General features: G+C 37.0%; 1 protein-coding gene across 1 annotated transcript in view; it reads right to left on the bottom strand.

The window, feature by feature from the left end:
• Positions 1-17715, bottom strand: part of LOC117913123 (protein PIR) — a 119414-nt gene that overhangs the window by 54499 nt on the left and 47200 nt on the right. Inside the window, exons 14-15 of the mRNA XM_034828050.1 lie at positions 13729-13940; positions 9320-9467 (exon numbers count right to left, since the gene is read on the bottom strand). Of these exons, the coding sequence (XP_034683941.1) occupies positions 9320-9467; positions 13729-13940 (360 nt within the window). The remainder of the gene's footprint in view (positions 1-9319; positions 9468-13728; positions 13941-17715) is intronic.

The raw sequence follows: 17715 nt of genomic DNA, 5'->3' as shown, positions 1-17715 counted from the left end.
CACAGCTACCTATTTGATTAACCGTATGCCATCCAGAGTGCTCACCTTTCAATCCCCACGTCAACTTTTCTTAAAACAATTTCCTCACACCCGTGCAGCTTCTTCTGATTTACCACTCAAAGTATTTGGTTGCACGGCATTCGTTTATGTGTATCCTCAAAATCGTAGCAAATTTGCTCCTCGAGCCAATAAGTGCATTTTCCTAGGGTATTCTCCAACCTAAAAAGGGTACAAATGCTATTCTCCAACCAACAAAAGATTTTACACCACCATGGACTTCTCTTTCTTTGAACATGTCTTCTTCTATCCCAAATCTCATGTTCAGGGGGAGAGCATGAATGAACATCAAGTTTGGGAGTCTCTTCTTGAGGGTGTACCTTCTTTTCACTCAGAGTCACCAAATCCTTCCCAATTCGCGCCCACTGAGTTGTCCACACCCATGCCATCATCAGTCCAGCCAGCCCAGCACACAAATGTTCCTTCTCCTGTGACCATCCAGTCTCCCATGCCTATTCAACCTATAGCCCCACAACTTGCTAATGAGAACTTACAAGTTTACATCAGGAGGAGGAAAAGACAGGAATTAGAGCACGGATCACAGTCAACATGTGGCCAATATATTGACTCCAATTCAAGTCTTCCTGAAGAGAACATAGGTGAGGATAGGGCTGGAGAGGTGTTAATTCCCAGCATTGATGATTCTACTATGCCGATTGCATTGAGGAAGGGTGTTAGGAGATGTACAGATCATCCAATTGGGAATTATGTTACATATGAAGGACTATCACCATCTTATAGAGCATTTGCTACTTCTCTTGATGATACTCAGGTTCCCAACACAATACAAGAGGCATTCAAAATGTCAGAATGGAAGAAGGCAGTACAAAATGAGATTGATGCACTTGAGAAGAATGGGACGTGGACTATCACAGATTTGCTGGTTGGGAAGAGGCCCGTGGGGTGCAAGTGGATTTTCACCATAAAATACAAAGCAGATGGATCAGTTGAGAGATTCAAGGCTCGTTTGGTAGCTAGAGGGTTTACACAATCCTATGGGATGGACTATCAGGAGACTTTTGCTCCTGTTGCAAAACTGAACACTATCAGGATTCTTCTCTCATTGGCTGTCAATCAAGATTGGTGCTTGCAACAACTGGACATAAAAAATGCGTTTCTAAATGGTGACCTAGAAGAGGAAGTCTACATGGAAATACCACCTGGTTTCGAAGGAAGTTTGGCAAAGAATCAGGTTTGCAAACTCCAAAAATCCTTGTACGGCCTTAAACAATCTCCCCGAGCCTGGTTTGATAGATTCACAAAAGCAGTCCTGAAGCTGGGCTACAAACAAGGTCAGGCTGATCATACTCTATTTGTCAAGAAGTCTCATGCCGGGAAAATGGCCATATTGATAGTCTATGTTGATGATATTATTCTATCTGGGAATGATATGGAGGAATTACAGAATTTGAAGAAGTATTTGTCAGAAGAGTTTGAAGTTAAAGACCTTGGAAATTTGAAATATTTCCTTGGTATGGAAGTGGCTAGATCAAGGAAGGGAATTGTAGTCTCTCAAAGAAAATACATACTCGATCTTCTTAAGGAGACCGGTATGCTTGGATGCAAACCAATTGATACTCCTATGGATAGTCAGAAGAAACTTGGTATCGAGAAAGAAAGTACACCAATAGACAGGGGGAGATATCAGCGGCTCGTCGGGCGCTTGATTTATCTCTCACACACTCGGCCAGATATTGGCTTTGCAGTGAGTACTGTAAGTCAATTCATGCACAGCCCCACTGAGGAACACATGGAAGCAGTCTACAGGATTCTTAGATATTTAAAAATGACACCAGGGAAAGGTCTATTCTTCAGAAAGACAGAGAACCGTGACATTAAAGTATACTCAGATGTGGATTGGGCAGGAAACATCATTGACAGGCGGTCCACTTCTGGATATTGTTCTTTTGTCTGGGGAAATCTTGTTACCTGAAGGAGTAAGAAGCAATCAGTTGTAGCCAGAAGTAGTGCAGAAGCTAAGTACAGAGCTCTTGCACAGGGAATCTGTGAAGGGATTTGGATAAAAAGGGTTCTTAGTGAACTGGGACAAACGAGTTCATCTCCAATTCTGATGATGTGTGATAATCAGGCAGCTATAAGCATAGCAAAGAACCCCGTGCATCATGACAGGACCAAGCACGTTGAGATTGACAGACACTTCATCACAGAGAAGGTGACTAGTGAGACGGTTAAATTAAACTATGTTCCTACCAAGCACCAAACCGCAGACATCCTCACCAAAGCTTTACCTAGGCCTAACTTCGAAGACTTAACTTGCAAGCTGGGATTATATGATATATATTCTCCAGCTTGAGGGGGAGTGTTGAAATTTGGCATTCAAAGTTAGGGTTTTAATTTAGGAAAGTATTTTAGGAATAAAAAAGGAGAGATCATTTAGAATGATTCAGTTTCCTAATTTTAGGAGAGAATCAAACTAGATTGATATTTTCTTATTCAATCTTTTGTGTATATATATGTGTATGGTGTGTACCTAAAAAATCAATAAAGGAATTCAGAAATTCTTCAATCTTTACCAAGTTTATCTTCAAACCCAGGTGGTAAATCCATAAAAAAACTTCCCCTTCTAAATCTCCATTTAAGAACACATTTTTTACATCCATCTAGTGTGAGTACCAGTTAGAGTTCAGAGCTAGAGAAAGTAAATGCGGATTGAGTTTATCTTGGCTACTGGAGCAAATGTTTCTTGGTAATCAATCCCATAGGTTTGTGTAAACCCTTTCACCACCAATCTTGCCTTGTACCTTTCTATACTACCATCAGCCTTGCATTTAACTATAAACATCCATTTGCATCCTACAATCTTCTTCTCTCTTAGTAAATCAATAACCTCCCTAGTGCCATTTTTTCTAAGAGCATTCATCTCTTCTAGAACTACTAACTTCCAATCCGGATGATCAAGAGCTTCCTAAATGGTTCTTGGAATAAACATACGAGATATTTTAGAATGTCTTATGGTTAATGGAAAGTCTATGATATGACACATATCTAGCAATAGGATGCTTGGTACATGTTCAAACTCCTTTCCTATGTGTCATAGGAACATTAAGATCTAAGGGTTAAGTACTAGGAAGTACAACAATAGAAGGAACTGAAACTGAGGGATTACCTGGAATATCTGAGGAGACAGATCTTGGGGATAATGATTAATCTAGAACCAGGATTGTATACTGATCTTTACTTTTATGATGAGTATGTCTTCTAGTATAAACCATGATCTCAAACGTAGGATCATTGCAATCATTTTGTAGTATTTCTCCCCCTTTATGTGGTACATTTATATTCATCAAAGGTAGATTAGAATTTCCTTCACTTTCATTATTTAGAACAACTATTTATCGAGTATTAACTGGCTTGGGAAAAGAAGGATTAGACAAAGGCACAGATATTTCCCAAAACTGATCTTCTTTTCTCTTGTTGTCCCCTGTGAAGATAGTTTTGGCTGAAATAAGGTAGATTTTCCAAAAAAAGTAACATCCATACTAATATGAATCTTTGTAGTTTTAAGGTTATAGTACTAAATACCCTTTTTTATTTGGAGCATACCCGATGAACACACATTTTTCTGCTCTAGGAGATAGTTTCGATCGAAGATAACTAGGAATGATGACAAACATTGTGCTGCCAAACACTTTCAATGGTAAATCCGAAGTTATCCTAGATTCAAGAAAAGTATTTTTAAGACACTTTAATGGTGTAGTATACTTTAAAACTTAGGTAGGCATTTTATTAATCCAATAAGATGTTAAAATAGCATCACCCCACAAGTATTTTGGAACATTCATAGAAAACATTATGGCCCATCCTACTTCAAGTAAATGTCGATTTTTTCTTTCAGCAATACCATTTTGCTAAGGAGTATCGCGACATGTGGATTGATGTTGAATACCCTTTTCTTTCAAAAAGTTTCCCGCATTGATTAAAATATTTTGTTCCATTTTCAGTGCCAAATATACTGATTTTTGTTTGAATTTGGTTTTCAATCATATTGTAGAAATCCTTGAATAATTTTTCCACTTCAGATTTTTTACTCATCAAATATACCTAACATAATCGAGTATGATCATCTATTAAAGTCACAAACCATTTTTTTCCAAATAGAGTCGTAATGTTTTACAGACCTCAAACATCACTATGAACCAAATAAAAAGGTTTTAATGCATGATACGGTTTTGAAATATAAGAAACTCAATGGCTTTTTCACAAATGATTGATTAAAATATTATGTTCCATTATCAGTGCCAAATATACTGATTTTTGTGTGAATTTGGTTTTTAATTATACTGTAAAAATCCTTGAATAATTTTTCCACTTTAGATTTTTCACTCATCAAATATACTTAACATAATCGAGTATGATCATCTATTAAAGTCACAAACCATTTTTCCAAATAGAGTCGTAATCTTTTACAGACCTCAAACATCACCATGAACTAAATAAAAAGGTTTTGATGCATGATACGGTTTTGAAATACAAGAAACTCGATGGCTTTTTGATAAAAGACAACTTTCACCCTGAAAAGAAGAAGAATCCAAATTTTAAAATAATACAAGAAATAGATGTTTTAGACAAGGAAAACTACAATGTCCTAATCTAAGATGACAAAGCATTATTAGTTCACAAACAGAAATTGAATCTACACTACTATTGAAGCCTTGAGCTCGTTTATTGTTGAAGAAGTTGTCATCAAAATAGTAAAGACCATCTACCATCCTAGCATTGCCAATCATCATCCCCGAGCTCTAATCTTGAAATTCATAGTGAGAATCAAAGAATATGACATGATAGCTAGAATCCTAGGATATTTACTCACAAACAAAAGATTATAGGCAAGATTAGGGACTTGAAGAACTAATTAAACCTTTCCTTGCAATAAATGAGAATCTACCATCTATAATTCTTACTTTCTGATTACCAGAACAAGGTGAATAAGATTTAAATAAATGAGAAAAGACTAGTCATATGATCTAATGCACCTAAATCAATAATCCATGGTGCAAAGCTTAAACAATAAAGGAAAGCACTAGGATTAGTCATATGATCTAATGCACCTAAATCAATAATCCATGGTGCAAAGCTTAAACAACAAAGGAAAGCACTAGGATTACTACCTATTTGAGCAAGAAAACCATTAGAAATACAAGATCACAAATTGAACTTTAGCAATTTAAGATGTTATGTCTGATATTTTCTGAAGGGACTTAGACTTGTCTCAGTCTCATTAGTAGAAGGAAACATATGGCTAGTTCTATCACTAGGTTTGTTACTTTTCCAATTTATAGGTTTCTAATGGATTTTCCAACAGGTTTCCCGAGTATGAGAAGGTTTGTTGCAGTAGTCACACCATATTCGAGGTTTCTCATCATATCTCCTTTGGTTGATGAAGGACCAGCTTGCATCAGCATCAACAATGATTGATGTCGAGTTCTCAAGTGATCCATCACCCCCCTTTTTTCCGAGCATGACACTCCTACAACTTTCCTCCCTCCTAAATTCAGGAAAAACCTCTCTTATTGGAGGAAGAAGTTATCGGCCAATTATTCTTCCTCTCACTTCATCAAATTCAATATTTAGACCAGCAAGAAATTTGACAATCCGGTTAATCTCCACCATTTTCTTATAGTGGTTACAATCATCCACATTATTCCATTCGTAATCATTAAACATATCTAAATCCTGCCATAGCCATTTCAAACAATTGAAATACTTAGTGATGTTGTCTCCTCCTTGTCGTATCTCACCAAATTGCAGTTGTAATTCATAAACTTGAAATTGATTGCCAAGATCATAGTACATCTAGTTGATATTGTCCCAAGGTTCCTTTGTAGTCAAAGAGCATATATAGTTGGAAATAATGTCTTCATCCATGGCATTCACAAGCCATGCCAAAACCATGGAATTCTCTGCATCCCAAGTAACATACATTGGGTCCTCCTTTGCAGGTGCCTTCTTATCTCTAATTAGATAACCAATCTTTTCTTTCCCTCAAACATACGTTTAAACCGATTGAGACCAACGTAAACAAATGTCTTTATTCAAACGGATATTTTTTATTTGAAAATGAGAATTGGTATTGGAAACCTTGGTTTCAATTTTATTTTTTTTAAGTAGTAACAAAGGTGGATTCAGATGATATCTTTTAAAAGTGTTCTTAGAGTTTCACAACAATGGGATAATTAATCAAAGCACTAATGCTACCTTCATTGCTCTAGTGCCAAAAAAGAGTCAAACAAGCAGGATCTCAGATTATAGACCCATCATTTTGGTTATTAGTTTGTACAAAATCATAGCCAAGGTACTATCAGGGCGATTGCATAAAGTCCTCCAAGGCACTATTTTTTTAACTCAAGGTGTTTTTGTTAAAGGGGGGGGCAAATTTTGGATGTTGTCTTGATTGCTAATAAGTTAGTGGATGAGAAAAGGAGATCAAGAAAGGAAGGGGTAGTCTTCAAAATTGATTTCGAAAAAGCCTATGATCAAGTCAATTGGGATTTTTTGGACCATGAACTTGAAAGAAAAGGGTTTAGTTCAAGATGGAGGTCCTAGATGAGGGGATGCTTATCTTCAATGACTTTTGCAATCTTAGTAGATGGAAATGCTAAGGGGTGGATTAAGGTATAAAGAGGTCGAAGACAAGGAGATCCCCTTTCCTATTTTCTCTTCACCATGGTAGTTGATGTTTTAAGTAGATTGGTTGTGAGAGAGGAGGAAAGAGGTTTATTTGAGGGGTTTCTAGTGGGAAAAAATAGGATCAAGGCGTCTCATTTACAATTTGTGGATGACACCATCTCTCTTTCAAAAGCATCCTTAGAAGAGTTGCAATCTCTCAAGCCAATTTGTTGGTGTTTGGGCAGGTTATTGGGGCTAAGGATTAATCTAAATATGAGTACTCTCTCTGGAATCAACATTAATCAAGATCAAACCATCAAGTTGGCTTCTCTACTTAATTATGCAATCTCTTATTGGCCTTTAATGTATTTGGGTCTCCCTTTAGGGTGGAACCCAAATCGATCTCCTTTTGGGATCCAGTGTTGGATAGAGTCTCTAGAAGGTTGGATGGATGGAAAAAAGTCTTCTTGTCTTTAGGAGGTAGAATCACCCTAATTTAGTCTTGTTTGTCGCACATCCCAAACTATTTTTTATCTCTTTTCAAGGTTCCAGCTTCAATAGCTTTGAGGATTGAGAAATTACAAAGAGATTTTCTATGGTCGGGTTCTAGAGAGGGTCAAAGAGATCATTTGGTCAGTTGGAACATGGTCTGTAAGCCTAAGGAGTCTGATGGGTTAGAGTTTGGGAAAAATTCTCCAAGGAACCAAGCTTTATTAGGTAAGTGGTATTAGAGGTAATCTAAGGAAAGTTTTGCCCTTTGGCATTAGGTCATCTTGAGTATCTATGGAACACATCCTAATGGATGGGATGCCAACAATATAATCAGATGGTCACATCATTGCCCCTAGAAGGCAATTGCACATATTCTTCAAGTTTATTCTACACACTTGCTTTGTGGTCGGGGGTGGGACCAGAATTCGTTTTTGAGAAGATCTGTGGTAGGGGGACCAACCTCTTTGCTTACAATTTCCAAGACTTTTCAGAATCACCACAACAAAAAACCATCCTATTTCAGCTATCATGGGTAATAACACTTCCTTGTCTTAGGATCTCATCTTTAGGTCTAATCTAACTGATGTGGAGATTGTGAATCTTAAAAGACTAATGTCCTTACTTTCCCTTGCTCATTTCACTCCTTTAGTTCCAGATGTGATAGCTTGGGTACCATCCTCTTTACAAATTTTCTCAATAAAATCATTTTTTTAGTCTTATCCAATGTCTCAAATTCTGTCCCTTTTTTCCCAGCTATTTTTTTGTGGAAATCAAAAATCCCCTTTAAGGTCAAGGTTTTTGCATGGTTAGTGGCACATAAGAAAGTAAATACCAATGACATGCTATAGTTGAGAAGGTCTTTCAAAACCCTTAGCCTTAATTGGTGCATTCTTTGTAGGAGTAGTAGAGAGACGATTGATCATCTCTTGCATTATCCCATTTCTTTAGGATTGTGGCATAGGTTTTTTTCATAGGTTGAGATAGTGTGGGTTCAGCCAGACGATATTTGCAATATGATGGTAATTTCCTTCAAGTGTTTTGAGAATTTTATTTAAGGCAAGACTCTTTGGAGGATCACATGTCTCTCTCTATTGTGGATTGTGTGGAGAGAGAGGAATGCAAGGATTTTCGAGGATATTTGGAAGACGCTGAAGATGATGTGGGACTTGCTTCATTTCTATGTTTCTTTTGGGCTTACTATACAGGCATTTTTAAACTCTATCCTTTGAGTGTAATTCAACTTAATTGGCTTTCAATATGTACACCCTAGGGTTGGGTCTACAGGGCCAAGAGTTGTTATACTAGTATAAGCCCTTTGTACCTTTTGTGTAGCCTTCCTTGGTTAGTGGAGGTTTACTTAATTCTTTTGATCGGGTTTGTACAACATGGGGAGGATTCCTCATCCTTCTCATGTTTCTATTCTTAATTAATATTTATGTTTGCTTCTAATCAAAGAAACAAAAATGATACCTCAGACATGGTGTAAGGCTAGAATAGCAGAGGAGAACAGTAGGATTTGAAGAGAAGTATATCGTGGAATAAGTCCAAGATATTCTAGGGTTTTCTTCTAGGGCTTTCTCAAAGAAAATCAAAAAAGAAATTCCTACTCTGATACCAACTAAATGTAGAGATATGAAGAGGAATCAAACTCATATGATTCACTTCTCATTAATTAATAAAAAACGATTTACAAGTTTCCTATTTATAGGCCATACAAATCATAAATTAAGGAACAAAATAACTACTACAACTATTCTATTTTAAACTTTCCTAATTTACAGAAGTTGACTAATCCTATATTTACACAAAATACAACTAGAAAATCTCCTAGGATCTAGGCAATATCTTAGCTGATATATTCAACTTTCCAACATAAATAAATAATGGCATAACCATAATTCTAATGACTAAAGATCGACAAGAGGATTACAATAATTCTCATCGTAACTGGCAGCACTTTACAACAAAATGCTACATACTCTAGAGAAAGAAACAAACTGGTTGTAATAAAGCTAACCACATCATTAAAATTGGCAATATAAACACTTTCAAGACAGTCAAACCAAAGCCTCAAATGAACATCAGTTGTATAATAAATAATTAGTCAAATTAAGGAGGGAAAACTAAATTAATAGAGAACAACCTGTGCTGATGTTGGTGCAACGGGCCTTGGATGAAAGAAGGTTCCTCTGCTTTCTTCACCTCCATGCTGTAAAGGTTGCAAGTCAGATTCAGGTCTGCTCGTATTTGCCATCCAGTCTGCTGAAAGGGTCCGCATATCAGAAAGAATCCTGAAAGTTTTCAATTACATACAACAAACAAGCAATTAGAAAATTGAACCAAAAATCTAAATGAGCAGTAGGTTTATCGAATATAAATTTTACTTTTAGAATGATTGTTTTGATACAGCATTTAAGCACTTCATGAATCCCATCATAGCAAATACAAAATTTTAAAAGTGTATCAACTTGATGAAGAACAATCTGAGCATGCAGGAATGTACTTAAAAGACCTTCCCACTTGTTGCAAAGATGAACTCCATTCTAAGTGAAGAATGTACTTAGACTTTCATTGCAATACTCAATTCCATTATCTGATCCAATCACTCATACTTGGACACCCAAATGTGTTTATATCATTTTGTAGAAGTTTTGCGAGATGGGAATATTTTCAAATTTTCCCATTAACAAATACACCCGAGTAGTTTCATTGCAATCATCGATAAAACTAATAAACCACCTAGCTCTTAAAAGAAAAGTTACCCATGAGGGTCCCCACACATCAGTATGTACAATTGAGAAAGGAACTTCACTTCTTTTATTACTTAAAGGATAGGGAACACAATGGTTTTTTTCTCACTCACACTTCACACTTGAACATAGAGTTATCTAGGAAGTTTAGGATACAACCATTATAGGTAAGTAAAACATGGATGTCCTAATCTCTCATGCATCAACCAATATCTTTCAAAAAATCCTTCAGCAATCCTCTTTATTTGATAAGCCTGAACTTTCCCTCCTTCCTCAATGGCCCAGGTACAGGCCATTTCTCTCTTTTAGGAAACGACAAAGGAATATATTAATAGAAAAAAGAAGTACAAGAGAAGGATAAGGAATCCTCCCACCAAAGAAAACTAGTCTACAAGAAACAAAAAATAAGAAATTATACTGTAATAACGAACAACTACTCTAGGCTAAACCAACCCATCAGAACTACACACCGCTAACCACTCAAGTTGTAACACAATGAGGGGGGTTCCCTTAAAAACCTTGGAACAAAAAGCCCAAAGAGAAGCAAGGAAAAAAATAGAATCCCAAGGACTCCCTGGATTCCTTGCTTTATCCTTAAAAATCCTCACATTTCTCTCCCGCCACACAACCCAAATTAAAGCTATGCACGCAGCTTGCCATAAAACTATCCCTCTCCTCGATAAACCAAAGCAACTGTAAGTGATGGATAGCATGTCGGAAATGCTCCTCAAGGGAACCCAATCCATCTTGGCTAACTGAAATAATTTGTGTCATAACCCCTATGTCAAAGAACAATGTAGGAAAAGATGATCTGCTGATTCTCCATGCCTCATGCACAACTTACAAATATCCGGACTAAGGGCTTTGTGAGGTCTTCTCAATTGTAGCAAGTCATTAGTATTTACCTACTTGTGTGCCACCAACCAGACAAAGGACTTAACCTTGAAAGGGACCTGAGAATTCCAAACGAACTTGGTAGGGAAAATTGGAGGAGAATCAGAGCAATGAGATAAGGCAAGAAAGAAAGACTTGACTGTAAAAAGCCCTGAAGAAGATAAAGATCAGGATCTCGCATCTAGAACCGAAAATGTCAAGTGCAAACAATCAAGTGATCGCATGAGACCTTCTAAATCTTCTATCTCATGATCGTATAGGTTGCGGCGAAAGTTAAAGTTCCAAGAGAAGGGACGAGTAGATCCGAGAATTGAAAAAATGGGAATATTTTTATCCGTGACTACTCTAAATAGTCTTGGATATTGGGAACCCAAAGATTGATCCCCCCACCACAAGTCTTCCCAGAGCCGAATTCTATCCCCATTTCCTACCACAAACTGAGTAAACTTGGAAAACTTCTAAAAGACTTGTGTAATAGCCTTCCAAGGATAACGATGTGACCATCTTACTATTGTGTTGGCATCCCATCCATTAGAGTGTGATCCATAAATGCTTGAAATAACCTTGTGCCATAGAGCTGAACCCTCCCTAGGGTACCTCCACAAGCATTTCCCTAAGAGTGCGACATTCCTTAGAGCTATCTTCCCAAAACCCAAACCCCCTATTGCCTTCGGCTTACACACTACATCCCAGTTAACAAGATGATCTCTTTTTCCTTCCCCAACCCCTGACCATAAAAAATCCCTTTGCAATCTCTCAATCTTTGCAGCCACTGAAGCAAGTATCTTAAACAAGGAAAGTAAGTAGCAAGGCATGTGGGTGAGGCAAGATTGGATAAGAGTTATCCTACCTCCACAAGATAGAAAAGCCTTTTGCCACCCATCTAATCTTTTCGAGATCCTCTCAATCACAGGATCCCAAAAGCCACAAGCCTTGGGATTCCCTCCCAGAGGGAGACCCAAGTAGGGAATAGGTCATCCAGAAGCCTTGCAATCTAGCAATTCGGCCAACCTAGAAAGGTGATTTTGTTCAAGATTGATGCCATAAATGTTACTCTTGTCAAGGTTAACCTTAAGCCCAGAAATTTGCCCAAACACTAGCAATAAACTCTTGAGAGTCTGCAAATCTTCCTCATTAGTGTTAGAAAAGAATATGGTCTCATCTGCGAATTGCAAATGGGACACCCTTGTATTATTCCGACCCACAGGCCATTTCTCTCTTTAGCAATGCTAATCATCTTCCTCGAACTGAGGTCTTAGATAACACAATAATTTGGGGAAAAAGTTATTGAACAATTGCAAAGTTTGTTAATTAACAAAAGTTTACAAGACTTTTTTTTCGATGAGAAGTTTACAAGACATTTTTAGGACATGCAGTATAAAAGTGGGTAATCTTTAGTGAAACAAACACATTTCCTTTACACCTTTTGTTTGCCAGAACAGGTTATTTATGACAAGAAAAATTAAGTTCCTTGGTCATATGATCACTAGCTCTTGAATCAATGATCCAAGAGTTAAAATTAGATACAACAGTGGTTGTAAGAGCTTTACGGTGTGTACCTGATTGTACAAAAGCACAAGAAGTAGAAGTAGGAGTAACCTCTAATTTCCCCATGATTTTATACGAAATATCAAGTTGTTCCTTCATATAAGGCAGATTCACATCACCTGAAATGAGTCCATTAGCTATTGAGGTTGTACCTAGTGTAGTCCCCACTTGAAAACTCTTTCTAGTCTTGGAAAATATTCCATTCTTGTTCCTTGTTATGGCCTTCTATTTAGTCTAGGATGTCAATTTGGTGTGTTCGGGTCTTTAGCAATAGTTCCACCTCATGCCGTAACACCTTTAATGTATTATAATAGGCTATGACTATTAATTCTCCTTATTTGGTTGCATGAATCTTGTTTGTCAACTTAAACACTTGAGGGCATTTCCCTTCTTTGAATAGGTATGTGTAACAACATCCCAAATCTCCTTCATCAAGGAGAGAAGTAAGAAAGGGTTGGTTATTTCTAGTTTTATTGAATTTAGCAACTAAATGATCAAAGAGTTTTCAGCTTCTCACTATTCAAAGTTAGGATGTTTTTGTTCTTTTATTGTCCCACGTAGATACCCCATCTTCCCTCAACTTAATAGAAAGAGTTTGGTAGACTGAAACCACTCAAGAAAATTATTATCATTGATATTTTTGGGCCATGATCTCGGGATTATTAGGGACTATGGAATTCTTATTAGAGGTTTGTTCAGCCGTGTTGAAAACTGAAGGTAAAAAAAAAAAAAAAAGGATTCAGAAGGCACCAAAAAGGGGCAGAAGGAGGCGGAGACACCAAAAATAAAAGGACTAAGATGCCAAAAAAGGAAGAAAGGTGGGGCAGAGAAGCTAAAAAAATTGACCCTAAGAAACTAAAGTGGGTCTGGTACCATATTGGTTGGAAAAACCAATACCCTTTTTTGATCAAAAAATAGTACACACACACACACACACACACACACATATATATATATATATATTACTGTCTAACACCCAACACACAGTTGTCCTAATCACTAATTTACAGCCAACCTAGCCAATAGTTGACTATTATAGTTGTCCTAATTTGTATAGTAGTTGATTAATTGTACCAGCTAATATTAATAGCTATGCAACAAAATAGCTCATTTAGAGCTAATCAAGTCCTATGATTAGGATATTTTGTTTACAAAAGTCTATACTTTCTCCAAGAATGTTGCCAAAGATAAAATTAAAGAAATTAATAACTTCAAAGATTGGGAAATTTCCAGAAGGTAGTACAATCAACATAGTGGCTAATCTTTGAAGTTGCCAAATTTCATATAGCAAAAAGAAAGTATTTGTGACAGTGAAATAATGTCAAATGGTCAAACCACAAATACTAAAGCAAATGCCCACCTAGAAAGGTCCTTTTTCTTTCGGAAAGTAGTACGTAACATAGTCGCTAAAGTGTTTTGCACAAAATCTTGAACCTCAGCATGGATTGTTTCCCATAAAGCATCAGCCACCAATGTATCACACCGTTGCATCATTGATCCAATGCTCTTAATGTAGCTCACAAGTTCAACTAGACCTTTCCTTTCCTCTGCACTGTAATTATATCGTACCACCTACAAGATGATTAAAAAGAATACAATCAAATCAGAAAAGAAAATAGATATAGATGACATATATATGCTATTCAATAACAATAACTGTTTGTTATTTCATCTTGTTCTCCTTGTTTGCTCATTAAAATCATTTCTCATCCAAAAGAGTAGATAAATGAATAAATAAAGGGAAAAGTGTGTTTTGGTAACTTATTTTGGAAAAAAAGAAGGGAAAAAGGAAGCCAATTGTTTAAAATTAAATTTATCTTTATAAGTTTGAAAATTTTAGAGGTTCATGCACTTAGACATTACTTCCCAAAATGCCCCTTTCAGCATCACCTTCATAGCAGAAACCAGCAAGTGGATTCCATGTGGAGTATCCTACTCTTTTTTTGATAGGAAACGACAAAGTAATATATTAATAGAAAAAAGAAGTACAAGAGAAGGATGAGGAATCCTCCCACCAAAGAAAACTAGTCTACAAGAAACCAAAAATCAGAAATTACACTGTAATAACGAACAACTACTCTAGGCTAAACCAACCCATCGGAACTACACGCCGCTAACCAATCAAGTTGTAACACAATAAGGGGGGTTCCCTTGAAAACCTTGGAACAAAAAGCCCAAAGAGAAGCAAGAAAAAAAATAGAATCCCAAAGACTCTCTGGATTCCTTGCTTTATCCTCAAAAATCCTCGCATTTCTCTCCCGCCACACAACCCAAATTAAAGCTATGCACGCAGCTTGCCATAAAACTATCCCTCTCCTCGATAAACCAAAGCCACTGAAAGTGATGGATAGCATGTCGGAAATGCTCCTCGGGGGAACCCAATCCATCTTGGCTAACTGAAATAATCTGTGCCATAACCCCAATGTCAAATAACAATGTAGGAAAAGATGATCTATTGATTCTCCATGCCTCATGCACAACTTACCAATATCCGGACTAAGGGTTTTGTGAGGTCTTCTCAATTGTAGCAAGTCATTAGTATTTACCTTCTTGTGTGCCACCAACTAGACAAAGGACTTAACCTTGAAAGGGACCTGAGAATTCCAAACGAACTTGGTAGGGAAAACTGAAGGAGAATCAGGGCAATGAGATAAGGCAAGAAAGAAAGACTTGATATAAAAAGCCCTGAAGAAGATAAAGACCAGGATCTCGCATCTAGAACCGAAAATGCCAATTGCAAACGCTCAAGTGATCGCATGAGACCTTCTAAATCTTCTATCTCAAAATCGAATAGGTTGCGGTGAAAGTTAAAGTTCCAAGAGAAGGGATGAGTAGATCCGATAATTGAAGAAATGGGAATATTTTTATCCATGACTACTCTAAATAGTCTTGGATATTAGGAACCCAAAGATTGATCCCCCCACCACAAGTCTTCCCAGAACCAAATTCTATTTCCATTTCCTACCACAAACTGAGTAAACTTGGAAAACTCCTAAAAGACTTGTGTAATAGCCTTCCAAGGATAACGATGTGACCATCTTACTATTGTGTTGGCATCCCATCCATTAGAGTGTGATCCGTAAATGCTTGAAATAACCTTGTGCCATAGAGCTGAACCCTCCCTAGGGTACCTCCACAAGCATTTCCCTAAGAGTGCGACATTCCTTAGAACTATCTTCCCAAAACCCAAACCCCCAATTGCCTTCGGTTTACACACTACTTCCCAGCTAACAAGATGATCTTTTTTTCCTTCCCCAACCCCTGACCATAAAAAATCCCTTTGCAATCTCTCAATCTTTGCAGCCACTGAAGCAGGTATCTTAAACAAGGAAAGGAAGTAGCAAGGCATGTGGGTGAGGCAAGATTGGATAAGAGTTATCCTACCTCCAAAAGATAGAAAAGCCTTTTGCCACCCATCTAATCTTTTCGAGATCCTCTCAATCACAGGATTCCAAAAGCCACAAGCCTTGGGATTCCCTCCCAGAGGGAGACCCAAGTAGGGAATAGGTCATCCAGAAGCCTTGCAATCTAGCAATTTGGCCAACCTAGAAAGGTGATTTTGTTCAAGATTGATGCCATAAATGTTACTCTTGTCAAGGTTAACCTTAAGCCCAGAAATTTGCCCAAACACTAGCAATAAACTCTTGAGCGTCTGCAAATCTTCCTCACTAGTGTTAGAAAAGAAGATGGTGTCATCTGCGAATTGCAAATGGGACACCCTTGTACTATTCCGACCCACCCTGAAACCCTCTAACAAATTTCTTTCCTCTGCTCTCAACAACATCCTACTCAGTATATCCGCTACTAAAGTGAACAAAAAGGAGGATAAGAGATCGCCTTGTCTTAAGCCTCTAGATGCCTTGACCCACCCCTTAGCGTTTCCATTCACTAAGACTGCAAAAGATACCGAGGACAAACAACCTCTCATCCATTTCCTCCATCTATCCTACTCTTATCCTCTCTTTCTCACTCTTCCACTCTCTTTTCCTCTCTCTCATTCTTCAACTGTGAAAAAGCTCTATCTACAAAATCTCTCCCCACTTGACACCTTCACCAAGATCGAAGCCCTAATCATCCTACACTCCCATTTTTTTTGGCATCTCTCTATAATTTATTCCCTCCACTTTAAAGAACTTCTAATCTTCAAAATCGCTCATTCTTCCTCAAGATGCTTTGATCATAAAAATTTATTATTAAATTTTCAAATTAAAAAATAAGAATAAGTTTATTAAACATAATTTCTAAAAAAAAAAAAATTAGAACATAATTTAGAAAAAAAAAAAAAAACTACAAAATAGAAGTGGAACCAAACAACGTTTTAGTAATAAATCTTCTTACTTTTAGAGGAAAAAGCAAAAAACATGTTTAATAATCATAAGATCTCACCTCATGATTATTAAACATGTTTTTTGCTTTTTCCTCTAAAAGTAAGAAGATTTATTACTAATGATAAGTTGCAATTGAGAAGACCCTACAAATCCCTCTGTCCTCAATGGTGCATTCTTTGCAAAGGAAGTGGAGAGTCAATTGACCACCTTTTTCTTCATTGTCCTGTTACCATTGGACTCTGGCACAAGTTGTTCAATCTAGCAGGGTTGGTTTGGGTCCCTCCAAGGAGTTTTGAGAACATGTTGGTTATTACTTTTAAAGGCTTGGGGAACTCATTAAGAGGCAAGACACTTTGGCAAATCGCTTGCCTTACCTTGATTTGGATGGTGTGGCAAGAGAGAAACAATAGGATCTTTGAGGATAAAGGGAGAACGGAAGAGATGTTATGGGATTTGATTCGGTTCTATTCTTCTCTATGGGCTTCTTGTACTGAAGCTTTTAGAGGAGTTCCTCTAAGTGTTTTACAACTCAACTGGATTGCGGTTTGCGCTTCAAAAGTTTGAAGATTGTTGGGGTTTCTCTTTGTTTTTAGAGTTCTATTGTTGGGAGTTTTCTCCTTTGTTCAGTTTGTGTAGGAAGGACCTCTCATCCTTCCCTTGCTTTCTTCTCTTTCTTTTGTAACTTTTCTTTCTCCTGTATCTTTTCTTCTATTAATATATTCTTCTTCGTTTCTGATCAAAAATAAATAAATAATCATGAGATCTCATAATTTTGAAGTTTGCACAAAAGATTTAGAGAGTTTTGATAGATTCATTTTTAAGGTTTAACTATTAGATTTAAATTAGATGGATACTATATTAGAAAGGTGGGATCCTATTTTCCATTTTTTTTCCAATCAATGTATGAAATAGTCAAATTTATCAATGAATTACACATGTAGAATACAATGAATATAAAGCCCAAAATCCCCTCAAGTTCAACAACATCATGCAGGTAATTGCAGTTGCAAATGACAACC

Source organism: Vitis riparia, chromosome 4, assembly GCF_004353265.1.
Source record: "Vitis riparia cultivar Riparia Gloire de Montpellier isolate 1030 chromosome 4, EGFV_Vit.rip_1.0, whole genome shotgun sequence".
In the NCBI taxonomy this organism is placed as follows: domain Eukaryota; kingdom Viridiplantae; phylum Streptophyta; class Magnoliopsida; order Vitales; family Vitaceae; genus Vitis; species Vitis riparia.
This window is presented reverse-complemented; position numbering and strand designations above follow the sequence as displayed.